Raw genomic sequence first — 18,292 nt, forward strand, 5'->3', positions numbered from 1 at the left:
TTTTTGGAATGTTGGAGTGCCCGGAAGAAATCCACATGGACACGAGGAGAACATGCAGACCACACACAGCAAGCTTGTAGCTGGACAATTGTAATACATGCATAAAACTTACACAATAGCATTCGAAATCCATAGACGGACAGACCTACAGACGAACAGACAGACAGACAGACGGACAGACTGGCAGACAGGGACACGGACAGACTGGCGTGGTTGGTTAGGTTAGGTTGGTGTTGTTGGGTGAATATTTTTATGGTTGCATTGGTGGCTAGGGTTGCGTGGAGGGGTGGGGGCTAATGGTTTGGGTTTGTGTGGATGTATCGGTGTATGGATTGGGCAGTTTTGGTAGGTAGGTAGGTCAGTAGGTAGGTCAGTAGGTAGGTAAGCGGCAGGGGACACCTGAAACAAGTGGACAGCCAGTCGCAGGGCACACAGAAACTCACTCGCTCATTCACACCTCGGGACAATTTGAAGTCACTTCCTGACATGCATGTTTTTGGAATGTGGGAAGAAACCGGAGCGCCCGGAGGAAACCCACGCAAGCACGGATAGAACATGCAAACTCTGCACAGGAAGGCTGGTAGCTGGATTTGATCCAATGACCTCTGAACTGTGCCACGGATGCACTAACCACTCATCCGCCGTGCCACTATGGGACGTAAACAAACTCACCAAATTCCGTCTAGTTTTTTTTTTCATCGCGGCTACAGACTACCACAGAGGTGACAGCACAGTACGATGGCTGGTATTTTTTTATGCTGCAGAATGATGTGCATATTTGGATACACTGAAAGGAGACAAAATAAGTCCAAGATGCTGGCACAAATCTAAATTAATGTGCAGATGTTTGAACAGTTGCCAAATGAGTTTTTGGGAACAAGCATCATCCAGTAAGATAAACACCAATCAAATCAGTTCATTTGTCGATGGGGTCTGATGGGGTGGCCTCCCCGCTGAGATGGTAAAATCTTTGCCAGCTGAGGCACATCAAAACTCCTGACTAACTAATTCAGTGTCAAGGCGTTCAATCATGTATAATATTTTTCCACGCCTCTCCAAAATATATTTTTAAATTCAAAGGTCACGCAGGCAAATCAAAAATAGCAATAAAAGAATTCCTTGTGGGAAATATGTTTTAAAACTGAGTTTGTCACGAAACGGACCGGGAAGCAGGAAGTCAGAACTCATATGCGTAGATGATCTGTCACTTTAATTAGGAAAGAAAAGTTTTCCAACACACAAACGGACCAAAAACAAAACAGGTTCAAAGGCAATCAAAATGACAAACTAGGCATTACTCAGATCAAACGGGCATGAACAGGGTTTCAACGAGGGTTAAACAATGGTCTGGCAACGGGCAGTCCCAAAAGGAGCGTTTAAGCACTCCAAAAGCAATCAGTCCAATGCGTCTCAGCCGGTGTCAAGGGGCGGGGCCAGCTGGGCGCCATGACAACCGTGCAGGACATGACAGAGTTTCTTACAAAACTCAATACATATTTTCTTCTCGGTTTTAAAAAGTGTTTGATGGGTTTTTGTTCAAAGCGATTTTATTTGTCTATCGAGGAAAAAAATGTCTGCCTATACTTCAAATCTTTTCTTTTGACCTTATTCACCATTTTAAAGTTTTGGGTCGCTTTGAGGTCTCCTTATTTTGGAAGAGAAACACATTTTTTTAATTACCTCAACAGATAAAACTAAACAGAAATACACTCTATATAAATATACATCTGTATTGCGGTAAATTACTATTTTAGCTGGACACTTCTGCTTTCTGATTTTAGGTTATTTGATAAATAAATGTGTAACTTTTTCATGGAAAACACAAAATCGTAACATACCATTTCCATAAAAAGTTTGTGAAAATGAAGAGAAATTCCGCCTTGCCCTTTGACCGAAAAAACTGACCAAACGGGTCGAATCAAATTATTCCAGTCAACTGTCACTTTCGCTTGCCTGCTGCACCATGTTGCTTTCTGAATTTGGATGGATCCATAGATGCATTTTCGTAAGACTGGATCATGTCACACATGACTGATTGAAGGAGGAATTGATTCTTGTTCAAAGTGAGCCCAACTATAATCACAAAGTAAGGGTCATCAATGTTATACAAATAAAAGGCGTGCTTCAGCTATCCATCTCTTAGGGTTGGACGATATTAGGAATTTTGGGATCAATCTGATCCAAGTGAATATACGGTAGTATCGATACATAAGCTGATATTGTTTTTCTTGCAAATGTCATGATCGACAAATAATTGCCATCCCCCTTGAGTTCCTTTTAAGATTACAATAAACGCAGCAGAAAGATTTCAGGCACTAAAACTGTTTCATTTTTTCTTATATAACTGCAAAGCACCTTTAACAATAGTAAAAATAAATGTTAATATTTCCTTTATAACTGTTTAAGAAACAAAGTCAAGAGAGACCAGCTAAACAAAGCAGCAATGTAACAAAAATACAAAAACACTATAACAATGTTAGAAAATACCCCTCGTGACCAATGTTCCCTCTAAGTTGCGTGTGTGCACAATTGCGCACTGCCCGGAGCTTTTCCACGCACAAGAAAATCTAGCCAGCTCACAAAAATCAGGGCTCAAAAATGCTAATTAAGAAGCGAATTAAGTCAAAGTTACAGTGCATGAAGGTAAAAATACACGGGTTCCCCTAACGCTGTGTTCTAAATGCGGTATTTTGAAGTCAAGGTCGAAGTAGAACGGAGTTGAGTAAAGTCAGTAGAGTTTTTCGAGGACCGGCTTCTTCGGCTTGGCTCACTAAAAAGAACCGGCTCCTTCGTGTCCCAAACGGCTCTTCAGGTTGTTTTTGCTTCTTATTCCCTACACGACCAAATATTATCTAACATTATGCACAAAATGACTTAAAGGAAGGAGAGGGGGGGGGGCAATAGAACAAAAAATACTAAAGTGAAAAAGTAGTGAAGAGCTGGGAAAAAAGGAACAAAAGGAGAGAAAAAGAGAAAAAAAGAGCAGGAAAACTTCAGAAAAAAAGCCAACAAAAAAGAAAAAGAAACAAATAAAAGGAAAAAGGAAATAGAGAACAAAAAAGCAAGAAAAAAGTAGCAGCTGGGAAGAAATAAACACAATAAGGTTTTTTTTCAAAAGGAATTAAAAAAGTTTGTGTTTCATTTAAATAATTTTCAATTATATCAAATCAATCTTGTTGCCAACATTGAACTTCCACTAAAAAAATGAAATTAAATACAGTTCTGTATCGTGCAACCGACTAAATAAGCCCCCAAAAATGTTAGTATTATGCAACAAAAGATACAAGGAAAAAAAAATGGAAAAAGAATTGTAAAAACAAATGACGTTTGTAGGCCTTACAACTTTTGCAATAGTACATTAGTCAATTCATTCAAAAGTGAAAAATAATTTTGCATTGCCGAAAACTGCAAAATGTAACTTGATGTCAAGTTTTGGACATGTTTCATAATGGATTATTTGCCACACTTGGGATTGCTGTTGCTCACTGTTGTTTCATGCGTTGCTCACCGGCTTTGTGTGAATGCTCAGGCCCGTGGAAAATTACAGGGAACAATTCTAACGAACATATTTTGAAAATAAACCCAGTAAATAGTAATTGTTTTCCATTCCAAGACCTGAGCTCTCTGCTCCAAGGAAGAACCCCATTTTTCTCTGTTGTCAAAGTAACAACAGATTAAGTTTTTGTACATGTGCTAATTTTTGTCACAGATGGACATACTGTGTAAGGTGAGCTTTTTTTCTTTGTTTATGTAAATTTGTGGTGTTGCCAGAGCAGTGAACTACTTAAAAGTTCACACTACGCTGCGCTTCCTATTTGCCTCTATCATTTTCATCTTCAGGTAGTTGTAGGCGTATAGATCTGGCTGTTCTCATAGTCTCCCGCTGCCCTTCCCTCTGACTGGCAAGGAAGATGCAGCAGACTAGCCAGTGGCAAGGTAGGGGAAGGGTCTAATTGTGTGTTTGTTAGTCACTCACTCAGACATAGACTCAGAAATAATCAGAGGGCGCTGGGTATAAAGGATGCCGCTCTATCATCACAGAGAGGCGATCCTTTGAGTAAATTAATTGTGGAGCGGAGTATTGAGCCCATGACAATCGCATCAATCCGATCCAAGTACTTGCTGAGCATCAATAAAATCCATATTTGGATCGATCTGCCATCCATAAAATCATCAGTCTTTCTCAGTGCTAATCCCAGCTATAGGCACATTGTTAGACCATGGACTCACAGTTCCATCCACATTTGACAACCACAAAAAAATATTTTACTAGAAAATTCCAATGATCCAACACTGGTGAGATATTTTACAGACAGCAATATGTGCTCACAGCTTCAGTTTGGATGCCAAAAGTAGTTGATGTGAAGAAAAAACAGCTTGCCAGATTCATAACACGCGTGTGGTCGTCTTCTTTCACTTCATGATGAAAATGGTGAAAGTAAGAAAAAGAATTTTTCAAATACAGTCCGATTGCGAGATGATAAAAAAGTAAGAGTTTATTTGAGAGTGTCTTAGAACTTCACATACTTGCAAGAGCAACAAAAGTAGCTGCAATGAGGATTTCAGCCAAAAGATGGTGTCAGTGGAATATTTTGAAGTTACTTACACTATATTTAAGTATCTGCAAATGTTCTATTCCAATTAAATCAGAATTAGTTACATTTATGAACAAAAGGTTCTGACTATAACACATTCTCATATCACGTTTTTCAGGAGATATTGATTACACAAAAGCAAAAGAACACGTTCTTCTTTAAAAGATGATATTTAAACTAAGGAAATAATCCACTCACTGGCACACTCCCATTCACTTCATTGTGTACTGTAAATGTGTACTAAAGTGCACCACGTCATATACACGAAGTAGGGAAACACAACGGCAGAATTTGGACACTACAGTGTAATTTCCTGACCAATGTTTCTTTAGCAGTGCATCAATGTAAGTGGACATGCCAAGAATGATGCTAACACACCTTACGGGTCTTTACAGTAAAAGTAAAGTACAATTGAGTAATTCGAGTTTTGAAAAACCTTTGTTTTGCAGTTACTGTATTTCTTCTTTATAAAAATATTGCGGGATAACGTACCAAATCGTAGCACCATACCAAGAAAAAAAGGCAGTACAGTGGAACCTCGGTTTTCAAACGCCTCTCAGTTCGAACAAATCGGAGTCCGACCAAAAATTTTGAGAAATTCTTGCTTCGCTGTTCGGTCAAAAAATCGGAGTTCGAACGCCGGTAACGTGAGTGCGTACGCTAGGGTGCGGCGTACGGGTGTTTTAGCCCCTTATTATGCCTCTGAAGAAAGTCAGTGCAAGCAGCAAAGTTGCTACTGGTGAAAAAAAAAGTAATGCGTACAACTATTGCATTTAAGAAAGAAACAATAGCAAAATATGAAGGAGGTGTGCGAGTGTCTGATCTTGCTAGGGAATACAGCATGGCTAAATCTACGATCAGTACAATACTAAAGAATAAGGAGGCTGTGAAATCTAGTGATGTGGCTCAGGGAGTGAGTGCAAGCAACGGCCGCAAGTTTTGGAAGAGGTTGAAAAACCTTTGATGATTTTCCTCTCCCCACCGTCCACCTGCGCCTTCTGCTGACCACTACAAAGGTAAGAAATCCTATTCATAATTCTTTTCTTTATCCTTTTTTTATTTTTACACTTTCATGTTAGCGTAATCTTTCGTACGGAAGATTACGATTGCGCGAACGTACGATTGGCCTGGGTTAGCTTTACGTTAAACATTCAAGTTAAACATTCAGGGTGTTGGAACGGATGAAAACGATTTACATTATTTTTAATGGGAAAAATGATTTCGGTGATCGACCAAATCGGTTTTCAAACAGGGTTCTGGAACGGATTATGGCCGAGAACCGAGGTTCCACTGTAACTCCAAGTTCTCCCAAAAATATGTTGTCACAATTTGGGCTCTAGGTGTGTCATATGCCGTGTATTTTAAATAACTGGAAATATAGTGTGTCCTTAATTCAACATAGTGAAGGAGGACCGAAGTTTTCTTCTTCCATGTGATGAAACAAAAATCCAGACGGATAAAAGGAGCAGTTCCATTGAGGTCCTCATCATATCAAAAAATAAGACGGAATATTCTGGGCTTATGAGAAAAAACAATGTTGTGTTGTATCACAAGCGTGCTTTTAATATGGCTGAAAATCATTTATATACGAGAGGGGCAGAGACGGCGGGGGTCTGACACAAACAAATCTTAAGTCAGTGGAAACAAAACAAATTCCAGTTCGGGCACCAGTCCTTATTCCAGACTGTGTGTGGCTACAACTGATTAAATTCAAGGACCTCAAACTGAAAACACCACATCAATTGCTTTAGAGAGTGGAAAAACAACTGGATGAAAGGAACTATCAAGGAGTCTGCTGATTGTATCCCCAAAGTTCATAACTACACTACAATTATATGAATAATCATGAGGTGGATTAATTTTGATTAAATGAACGAGATATACATGACTGAAATGATAAAAGGGCTCTAGCTAAAAAGTCATCCAACCAAGACGATATATGCGGCGACACATTTCAACACCACAACTATAGATAGACCAAATACAGAGTAATTATACCATTGTAGGCCAATATTTTCCACCTGAAAGGCATTGTGGTGCTGAAATTTCTAGCAAACAGCTTCAGGAATTACTCTACTAGGCTTTTTGCCCTTCCTGTCAAAAACAAAAACAAAAAAATGTTCTCGAAAACAACACACATTGGAGATAATGTATTTTGTCATATAATTAAGGATGCCTTGAATTGTCACAATCACCAGGATCTGGAACACCTGTGCTCAGGATTTGGCGCCAACAGCCAGGACAGCTGATTGGCGCACCCTGTCCATTTAAATCCTCAGCTTCAGGAAACAAGCTGTCTGATTGTACTATGCTACCTGTTGCCTTCTGCTCAGAAAGCCCGTACCTCCGACTCTTTGCCTGCCTCCTGTTTTCTTCTACTTGATCTCCGTTGCCGACCCGTTTCCGAATTTGCCTACAACCTGCCCTGCCCGTCTGACTCCTGATCACTCTTCCGAACACGACGACGTCCTTCTTCTCCAGCCCTGACCAACAACACGACAATTACGCCTGTCCACGACCATTCCCGCCAAGCCTTAACCCGCCTGTCAAGCTTCGTCAATCCGTCAAACAACGGATCGAAGAATCACGCCTTGTCAATCCTTCCTTCCAATAAAAACCAAGAAACGAGTGCAAGTGATCTCAGTTTTCCTTCCGTCCCGCCTGACATGAATGTCATTACAAAGAGAAAACTTCATTCTTAATTTATACCTGCGTATCAGGACAGAGTGGTTCTTGATAGTTGTTTGTTTCGTTATTAAAAGGTTGACTTATCAAGCTGTTTGGTGTCCTCATTGTAAGCTGTAACCAGGGTTGGGTAGGGTTACTTTATTTTGATTACTTTCAATTACTTTTGGATTACTCCAATACCAAATATGCTAATAAAAGACAAAATAAACTAAATATGAATAAAATTATGACTCACAACACGTGGTAAGCTTTCTTTCCTGGCTTTGATCTCTTTGATTTCCGGCAAAACTAACATAAAATGCGACAGAAACAAAATGAAAATAAATCCAAACAGCTTGCCAACATCATTTTTGCCGTTCCATGTATTCCGTTACTCCCCAAGCCTGCACAAAATTTTGTAATTTTATTCATATTTAGTTTCTTTAGTCTTTTATTAGCATATTTGGTATTGGAGTAATCCAAAAGTAATTGAAAGTAATCAAGTTAAAGTAACCCTACCCAACCCTGGCTGTAACACATTGTGCAGGGGGTTTTTCAAACTAGCAGTGGTGAGCCCTGAGGGCCTGCAAGGCCTTTGATGCTTCCCCCAAATGTTAATAATATATTGTCAATCAATACTTATAAACAATTCCAAACTGTCTGTCAGCTTTCTTTTATTGCATCTCCCTGATTGTGCTGATTCCAGTTGTGCTATCATATTTAAGCATTTAACCGGCAGCAGTAGAGCACTCTTTGTGGCACCAAGATGTCGCAGGTTTGATTCCCAGCACCTCCGAGTTAAACGTTTAAGTGTCCTTGAACAAGACACTGATATTGAAGTACAACTCCTGGGAAACCGTTACTTTTGGGCCGGTTGTAGTTTAGTCATCGCAGGGACCTGGCTCAACCCAAGGTTACGCTATTTTAGCGTGCAGCTAGCCAGACACTCTCTAAATCGCTTTCTACACTGAAAGGAGAAGCCCTCAAATTTTATAAAGACCGTGCAATCCCCTGCAATTGGGTGTTCTGTGTTTTTATGTTTAGATCTGTAGTTGTTATTTTGTTACAGTTGAATACTCGGTGAGGACTTCATCTCGAGGTAAGTATGACCTTTTGGGGGCTTTTATGAAGGGGCATGGCTACTTCTCAGATTTTCATTATTTGCAAGGGGTTCTGGTTCCCATTAACTGCGGGATTACTGTATGTCTTTTTAATTTTTGTATTGTTAAAGTTTGCAATGTAGTTATTAAAAAATATGTTGGTGTTTGTGCTGCGTTTATCATGGTTATAGACGAACTCAAGAGGGAAGAGTTTAATTATTTAATGATCACTCCATTTCCAAGCAAAAAGTCTCTGTATCGTATTGGTATTAATCAATACTGCCTTATGTTTACTTGGATGCGATCCATGTCAAAATTCCCACTATTGCCCATCCTTGTTTGAACCTACATATTGGAAAATTCAATAAATCACACAATATGATCTGGAAAGAATCATAAATATGAGCAGTGAATCGTTGGTAAAACAATACAAAAATATTGTGCTCGGTTTCAGATTTTTTTTTGTCCACTCCTGTGATTTCCCTTTGCACTTCTATGGCCTGAGGAGGTTAATAAAAGAACATGAAATTGCCCAAGTCTGATTGAATCTTCATCTAATGGGGGCATTAGTAGACAACCGGACAGCCTCAGGACGCAGACGTGGAAAACACGAGATATCACGGACTGTAAACATCCCCAGTCCTTCAAGTGTATGGCCTTTATTTCCCCAAAACAACCGCATTGGCAGACTGCATCAGTTTTATTATCTTATATCAATGTTGATTTTATTTGCCCCCACAGCGGGGTGCCTTTATGCAGATTGTTCAGTGGCCCCGCAGTGAACTCTTCGTCTAATCCTCACAGGGAGCCAGAGCACCATCATGGGGGAGGTAGGTCTCAGGAGGAATGAAAGTGGGTTCAAACATTCAAGATTAACATAAAACTACACAGGGAGCCAAACTTTAAACATTCAAGCAGATACAGTGGTACCTTTACATACGGGCTTAATTTGTTCCAGGATTGTGCTCGTAACTAGAATTGCTTGTGTAACAAGCAGAATTTTCTATGAAATAATTAAAAAAGAATTGGTCCAAAAAATATCAAAATGAACCCTAGTCAAGTCAAGTCAAGTCATGGTTATTGGGATAGCCCTTCATCACAAGAAGTATCAAAGGGCTGCACAGACCACAGACTATTGCAAACTAGAGACTCTCCCTGATCCCTAAAACACATTCAAATTGTAATTCAACATAAAAGGATACAGTGAAAATATAAATACATTGATATTACAGAATAAAATGTGAGTTTATTATGGAGGGACACCGTAAGAAAAGTGTGCGCGTGGTGCTAAGGTGTGTGTGTAGACTATTGATGATATGCAAGCACTTACTGTATACTTAAAATGAAAATTTTAAATCAGTGGTTCTCAATTATTAGGGCAAGGCTTTGTCAAGGGGCCCACGGATATGTTTGGATTTGGTGAAGTTTTTTTTAACTCTCCCAGAGAAAAGTGCAATTGAACCTCCACTACACTAGGGCGCAGTAGCGTTCTCATTGGCAGATTCTTTGGTTTAGATTTAGCCTCCATGCAGGTCATGTATCACAAAGTACCGTAAATTCCGGACTATAGAGCGCACCTGATTTTAAGCCGCACCCACCACTTTATAGGTGATTTGCCAATTTTGTTCTTACACAAGCCGCACCCATGTATAAGCCGCGTGCGCCCGCATTAAAACTTGTGCCACATTCACAAGCTTAACCCAGACCAGGCTGTGAGTTCCATGATTGTGATTTTTCTGGGTTTGAACAACATATTGACACTAATAACAGCAAACAAACAATGTGAGGTTTGAACAACCCTTCTCCACAATCTTAACAGCAATCAAGCATATTCACAATTTCGTTATGTAACATCTTTGTTAGCGTCAATAGATCCGTCCAGGTCAAAGTCGATACAGGGGGGGGGGGTTTAGGGGTTTTAAGGGTTATTTAGCTTGTCCATAAATCATTATCCATTAAACGGGGGGTTTAAGGGGTTTTAGAGGTTATTTAGCTTGTTCATAGGTCATTATCCATTATCCGTTATCGGTCACAGATAGTACACAGTTTTAGAAACTCAGTTGGCATCATACATGGAAAATGATACCCGCAATTAACGTATGATGCAGACTTGTAAAGTCCGGGTCCCGTTGAAAGTAATCCAAGGAAACAAAATGTATATTTCCAAAGTTAAGGGTGGGAAAAATATATATCCACTATTGTCCCCTGCGACAACAGACAGATCTACCTGTAACTCAGCTTTACCCCAATTCCCATCATCCCGCGTTTGCTCCGCCCCTTTTTTTGGATTCGTCCGTAGAACACATAACAGAATAAATCTCTAGAATAAATACATTACAAAAATATACAACTGTAAATACATATTATACATGGTTACACATATTTACGAAGAAAGACGGTACACCGAGGGGGTTTTCAAAGCTTTAATAATAACAATATAACTTTCATCCCAAACCGTGCCTTTGAAAGGTATCAACACGCTAGTAGGATCACGCTCGCAATGTATCAAACATGCCTGTTAAAAAAAAGCATACCGTTATTGTGAAATTTACAGAGGATTGTCCTCAACTTCCTCCTCATAACTATCGCCATCAAGGGCGCCTTCCTCATTACCGGAACGTACTTTAACTTTACAGACAATGTATGCTTAAACTTAGAGGTTGCAGCCTTTCTTGGCGCACATATTCTACTAGTCTTAAACTTACCTTTTGTACTCCAGCACCACCGGTGGCCATTAGAAAAATTCCATAAATTGGCCGCTTCACTGAATAAGCCGCAGGGCTGAACATTTGGGAAAAAAGTAGCGGCTAATTGTCCGTAATTTACGGTACAAACATTGAGTATGAAGTATAAACATGAAGTGGAGCAACCTCCATGAAAAAGTATCTAGCCTGGATGTGGAAATGGGCAATGAGAGATGGGGTAAAGGGCCAAACAAAAGACTGCTCCCGAAAGCCAAGATGAGGAAGTTTAACAAAGCGTACGTAACACAGAGGGAGACGAGCAAAGTGCAGTGTGCTTGCTATGTTAACAGAGGAAGCCAAATGAAATGAAATGATCTGCATTTACATAGCGCTTTTCAAGTCAATGAAGACTTCCCAAAGCCCTTTACAATGTGCTTCACATTTACCCATTCACACACACTCTCACACCAATAGCGGCCGTGCAGCCATGCAAGGCACCAACCTGCTTATTGGGGGCATTAGGGGTTCAGTGTCTTACCCAAGGACACTTTGACATGTAGCCGGGATTCGAACCCACGATCTCTTGATCCCAAGACGAGCGCTCTACCTCCTGAGCTAAGCTGTCACTTCAAGACAGCCTAATCACGCTGCTAAGGCGTAGATTCGGCATGGGTGGAATTGTTCATGTTACCACCAAGGTCGAGCAATCGTTTTGTCCCCACCAATATCATGTCACGAGAGGATTTCTTCCTCCAAGGGGGCACGTGACAGAAAATAATTTAGAAGCACCGCTTTAGTTGAACATGAACACACCAATTTAAGTTACAGCGCAATGTTTTTTTGGGCTGTTTCAGTTTTCATTCAATCTTTACTTCTGTACTTTCAGCTGGACTCGCAACGCTATCATTTTCTACAGGTCTTTTGAAACAGAGAAAATTAACTTTTCCAAGGAGATTTTCAATATATTACGGACACGCGTAAGGCAATTTACGAGAGCTGTCGCACAATGTTGAATATTCTCTCTTTCTTGTTCATTTTTGGTTTGTCTTCCCCAGGTGATGACCAGTTGTGTTGCAGGCCACACCCCCTTGTCAATCAAAATTCCCCATTCAATTTACCCACCTGTGTCCACTTTGCCTGCTGCTCACCTTTTTTTAAAGTGTTTCTCAAGGAAAGCAGCGACTTCCTCTCACTTATCCAGCACCTCTCTAATCTCCTTAGCAGACGCCTTTCTGGTTCCTCCTCTTAGCTGTTTCTCGGAAACCATTGGAGCAAAGCGCTGTGTAAATTCTTCCGTGGCTTTGTAGTCGCCACTCGCTGCTTCCGGATTCGACTCCTTGGCTTGTTCACCCACCGTACTTGTGTTTTTCCACTATTTCTTGCATATTTTCAATTGTTATAATTTCCCTTTTTTAGACACCTTATTGTTTCCCTTTCCAAAATCCTTGTCTCAAGACAAACTTGCTGCAGAATACAGGTACTCTAGAGGTATACTCAAAGGCACGGAATCAGGTGCCTCAGGGCGGGAGACCTATCAGGGTTGGGTAGGGTTACTTTAACTTGATTACTTTCAATTACTTTTGGATTACTCTAATACCAAAATATGCTAATAAAAGACAAAATAAACTAAATATGAATAAAATTATGACTCACAACACGTGGTAAGCTTTCTCTCCTGGCTTTGATCTCTTTGATCTCCGGCAAAACTAACATAAAATGCGACAGAAACAAAATGAAAATAAATCCAAACAGCTTACCAACATCATTTTTGCCGTTCCATGTATTCCGTTACTCCCCAAGCCTGCACAAAATTTTGTAATTTCATTCATATTTAGTTTCTTTTGTCTTTTATTAGTATATGTAATTGAAAGTAATCAAGTTAAAGTAACCCTACCCAACCCTGAGGCCTATCCGCAAACTGGATCGAGCTGATGGCAATGGGTTCGTCACAAGCAGTTAGCGGTCTAAAACGGACTCTAGTGGTAGCCTCTGGGACTGCTTATGAATTGAATTTCCCTTCCTATAGCGAGCAAGATTTAGATTAAAAAATTAATGTATATAAATCCTCGTGCATAGAGGAGCTCGTACAAAGAGATGCCACTGTGCTGTATTAGTTGAGCTTTGAAATGAAGCACAGCAGGTAGGAGGAGTGTTCTACTGTTTTATAAAGGAGTTGGGGGAGTCTAACATCTGAGAGCGGAGGTGATAATGTTCCTTTGCGGGGTCAGTGGACTGCTACTGAAAAAAACAGCTACAGCCAAGGGCTTTATAGACGGCAAGGGACAGAGATAAAGGAGAGTAGCTCCAAGCCTGTCCAACGGTCTGAAATCAAATTTGAATTCCATTCTTATTTTCAAATCATATTAGGCTCTGCAGTTATTCACAGGGTCTCTATCTATCACGCACGTACATGAAACCTAAACGCAATTGTCAAGACACGTCTCCGCTCGGCTGCAAAATCTCCTGATGGAGCTCATTTGACATCCTTCCTTGCTCTGCACAACTTTCTGCTGCGAAAGAACTTTTTTGGACAATTTTCTCACTCCAAAATCAAATTGGAAATAAGAAAGAAAGGCTATTGACTATTAAAATTCAGAGCGTGTATACTTTTTTGGGGATATCTTGCCAGTTGTATTAAAATGTGCAAACAAAAATGGGTTTTTATATCATATTTGTTACCGTATTTAGGGATTTTGTTGTTGTTAAATGTTATGGCCCTACTTTTCATTGCAGTATTGTTAGGATGCATTGTTTGTAATTGCAATCGTATTTCATTCGAAGGCCAGTCTCCAAGCACTACCTTGTACAGACGCTGCCCTACTCACAAACGAGGTTCTGGACGATCGTTCCTGAGTTGAATTTGTTCATAAGTTTCTTCAGTGCTATATTTTGTATGTTTAGAATAGAATACAATTGAATAGAATAGAATATACCTTTATTGTCATTGTTACAAAATGGGTTGAACAAAGTGTGACAACGAAATTGGACGTGGCACTCCAGTTTCACATTTAACAGAGAGGATAAAAGGAAACAAAGAAGATAAAGGAACAAAGAAGATAAAGGTAATAATTTACACAATATTTACACAAGAAATGTGGGCATGTAGGAAGTTACATACAGTTTTGGGATCGTATTAGTGCAATGTGCAAAAATAGTCATATAAGTTCATATAAGTGTGTTTAAGGCTTTTATGAGTAATCTGTATTGTTTTGTACTACAAAATAAACATTTCATATATTATATGCAATATAAAGATCAATAAAATTGAGTTTAACTTACTTTTGGAAGATGCGCTTCGGAGGTCCTCCTCCGCGGTAAAAAGTGGCCAAAAAAAGTGTTCCAACCATTTTCTCAACCGCATCAAGCTTTCTTATTCCATTTTCATTTCAAAATAAATGGCTCGCCTCTTCTTTGAGCTTTACACCAACCATATCAAATGGATGCACGCAATAAAATAAAAACGTCAATGCTCTGAGCGCACTGGAGATTCAGTACACGTAGCACTGTATGTTTACACATGAACTAGGAAGTAGAAGCTGGATTTCTTCTTCCGGGTGGATGCTGGGTGACCTCTCACAGCACCACCACACGCCGGTAGCGGAGGAAAGAAGCACTACAGTAAGGTCCTCTACTCGGAAAAAGGTGTACGCAATACAAAATCTAAATTACAGCGATGTCCGGATATTTTTCGACATCCCGATTTTTTTTTTGTTTCCCCCGTTTTACGGAAGTCGATTGGTCGCAAGTATTGGGAGCGTCTGTAGATATTTTCGCCGTTTTATCCCGACATTTTTTGTATCTACTGTATTTCCAGGTCTTTATCACGTGTTTATGCGGTAGTGCCACATCTAATCTTGTTGCAGTTTTCACAATTCTGATGAAAATTATCTGAGAAAATCATCCACGAAAGTTATTCCAATGCACTGACCCTTCCACTTGAAAATGTCCCTCAAATCAAGTTAATTTGTCAGCTCAGGGTGGATTTTTAAGGCCCGATGTTACCTCGAGCGCAGGGGTGTGGGCAGCAGGTAGCCCCCCAAGAAGACCTGAGAAGTCTGTGGACAGGTTCTTATAATAGCTCACCAGTGATGTGTCATAGAGATTTCCCAGGTAACTTGATTTCTAAATTGCATGATGTTTTATTGGTTGACGAAGCCTATTTTAACTCAACTTCTAAAAATTACAAACTGATAATAACAGTAACGACGTAGTATTAACACGACAAGGTGTCATTTTAGAAATGCATGGCAAAATGGCCGCCCTTCGTCCCAATCAGTAACAAAAAGTAGCTCTCAGTTTAAAAAATGTTGGTGACGCCTGCCTTAGCATCTGCTTTCCAGCTGTCTTGATTCGGATGCCATTTTACCAGCCCTGAACCATTTCGACTTTGCCAGCTGTGAGTGCTATCGGACTGTGCTTTTCATTGATTGGTTTTCCCTCCTGATGTGGGGCGCTTTTGTTGTCCCTATATCCCAAAATAAAACCTTGGCCTAATGTTGTGTAAGCGCCTTCACCACATGAATAAATAAGTGATATTTGTTCATCATAAATGTTAAGCAAACTTAATGTGAGTCAGAAACTGTTGGTTTTTAAAGAAATCTAAATTTTCAAACAGCAAATCCAGGTTCCAATAGCAATTTAGATAACGAAAGGTTGAATGAGCACATGGTAAACATATGACTCATTGTGCTGTTTAAATGTCAACTTAGTTAATATTTCATATAAACAAACCCCTAAACCACACACTGGCCCATGTCTGCCAACATTTGAAGATAATACTTGCACATAACCATCCAAGTCAAAGATCAACTAGCGGTTACATTTTGTCAAAATTGATTTAAATATGATTTCTGTTTGTTCTGTGTCATGATTACTAACTCAGATCACCTGGAGCAATCATGTGGCGCCTGGGTGGGCGCCTTCTGATTGGCTGGCACTTCTTTCTTAAGCGCCTTGCGTCCGGAGAGCAGTGTCAGAGCGTACATTTTTGTAACTCTGTGTGTTTCTCGTTCATTTAGAACTCTGCTTACCCGATTCTGCCTGCCTCCGATCTGACCTGTTTCTGTCCCACGCTTTGATCTCCTCTCTAGCCCCGGTAAACACGACCTGCCTGACTTCCGCACTACGATTCCGGACTCGTTCCGAAGTTATCTCCTCGGCGCCGCTGCTGACGTCTGACGGCCATCACGTCTCCTGAACGCTTCCTTAATAAAAGACTGCTCTGGGGTCCACTGGTCTGTTCTGGTTTCTTGATAGTTTTGTTTTTTATAAAATCCAATCACCTCCTGAATACAGGTCAAAACATTCACTTTCTTTTTGCAATGGTTCTTGATAGAATATTGTAAAATGTCACAGCGTACATAGTCATAATGATATTAGTTTTCCAGATGTGTCCTTTTGACTATTCAAATCATATTATTGATTTAGTTGTAATTAATACACATTGTGATTATCTGAATGAAGCATTTACTTCTGGTTGAGTTTACTTGTCCACTCTCGTACGTTTCAGGCTTATTAATTTGACCAGCCAAACTAAAATGGTGATTATTTTGCGCCTTAACCCAGAAAAAAATGAAATTTTGATTATTGGTCCAGCTCACTGTTGTGAGTTGTTTTCAAACACTACCCTGAACCTAGACAAATGTAATATCACCCATAGTGACTCGGTCAAAAATCCAGGTGGTATATTTGATCCTAATCTGTTGTTTCAATCACACGTGAAAAATATTACTAGAATAGCTTTCTACCACCTCCGTAATATTGCGAAGATTCGTTCGATGCTGTCCCAATCAGTTGCAGAGGTTTTAATTCATGCGTTTATTACTTCTAGGCTTGATTACTGTAATGTATTGCTTTCTGGTCTCCCGATGTCCAGCATCAAAAGTTTGCAGCTGGTTCAGAATGCAGCAGCTAGACTTCTGACCAAAAAGTTTGAGCATATTACTCCTGTATTGGCCAACTTGCACTGGCTCCCAGTCCTCTTAAGATGTGACTTTAAGGTTCTCTTATTAACATATAAATGTTTGCATGGACTTGCATCCTCTTATCTCTCTGACTTGATTTCCCCCTATGTTCCTGCACGGAGTCTGCGCTCGGAAAATGCCGGTCTACTGGTGACTCCGAGAGCCTAGAAGTCTGCAGGCTTGAGAGCGTTCTCCATCCGGGGCCCCGGTGCTATGGAATGCCGTGCCTCCGGAGATAAGATCTGCAACCTCAATGGAAGTTTTTAAATCAAGGCTTAAGACACACTTCTATTCCAAAGCTTATGATTGATGCCCACCTCATATTCTGTATTGTCCTGTCTTTTTCCGACTGCCTGCCTAGTGGTGATACGAAGGAGAAGGACGATTGGAGATGAGTCAGCGGACCAGCGTTTGACCTGAAGCATGTGAACACCTGCATGGACCAGCTGGCAGAGATGGGAAGCTGCGTCATGGCCGTCATAGACTTTCTGGACTAGTTTACAGGCTGGGGGCGTCGCTGCTGTCATGCACTTTACGGACAAATTTTCAACATGTTACCTAGTGTTTACTATGGTTGTGTACTGTAATGCTAAATGTAATTCACCCTGGTGATCCTGAAAGGGGGATTACCACTTGTGAGGTCCCTTCTCAAGGTTTCTCTTTTTCCTCACGCTGAGGTTTTTGAGTTGTTCCTTGCCCACATGTTGGTTTAAGGTCAGGTAATTGTCTCATTGTAATCCTGTGCAGTCTTTTGAGACATTTTTGTGATTAAGGGCTATATAAATAAATTTGACTTGACTTGACTAGAATATATACATAGAATTGTTAAGTATTTCTAACAAAACAGATGTTGTTTTGGTACCACTCTTGTCAACAGAGTTTTTCTTCATGTTTTGCCAAGGTGTCTGATTGGTGACTAAATCAGCAGATCCAGAAGATTGTTTTGTGTAACTTTTGATTCGATTTAATGTTCATGTTTGTTTTTTCAACAGACATCACATATCTTATTTGGCTACTCACTTACAGATTACATTTTTCTCGTCACAGTTTTTGTCACTTGCCTTGATTTTCTCATGAATTGTCTTCCTCTCACAACTCTTCCTTCTCGCTCTTTTAGTACTCTGTCCCCTTGGTTCCTTGCTTGTTTGTTGTCTAACTGTTTGTTTCCCAAGCAGCCTCAATCCAAGATTAAAGTGCAATTGCACCTCCACTACATAAGAGGGAAGTGCCCCTCTCATTGGCAGAGTGTGCGCTCGTGCTAAAGAACTTTTGTTTACACTAAG

The 18,292-nt window shown here is 40.1% G+C and overlaps 1 protein-coding gene across 1 annotated transcript in view; it reads left to right on the plus strand.

Annotated features, from left to right (window-relative positions):
* The window catches only part of LOC148368899 (cadherin-4-like), a 452,029-nt gene extending 435,862 nt beyond the window's left edge, over window positions 1-16,167 (plus strand). The window contains exons 17-18 of the mRNA XM_088330808.1: window positions 9,104-9,192; window positions 16,137-16,167. Coding sequence (XP_088186934.1) covers window positions 9,104-9,157 — 54 coding nt within the window. The 3' untranslated portion in view covers window positions 9,158-9,192; window positions 16,137-16,167. The remainder of the gene's footprint in view (window positions 1-9,103; window positions 9,193-16,136) is intronic.
* The last annotated feature ends 2,125 nt before the right edge of the window (window positions 16,168-18,292 follow it).

Source organism: Urocampus carinirostris, chromosome 3 (assembly GCF_059441175.1).
Source record: "Urocampus carinirostris isolate Australia breed hairy pipefish chromosome 3, RoL_Ucar_1.0, whole genome shotgun sequence".
Taxonomy (NCBI): Eukaryota; Metazoa; Chordata; class Actinopteri; order Syngnathiformes; family Syngnathidae; genus Urocampus; species Urocampus carinirostris.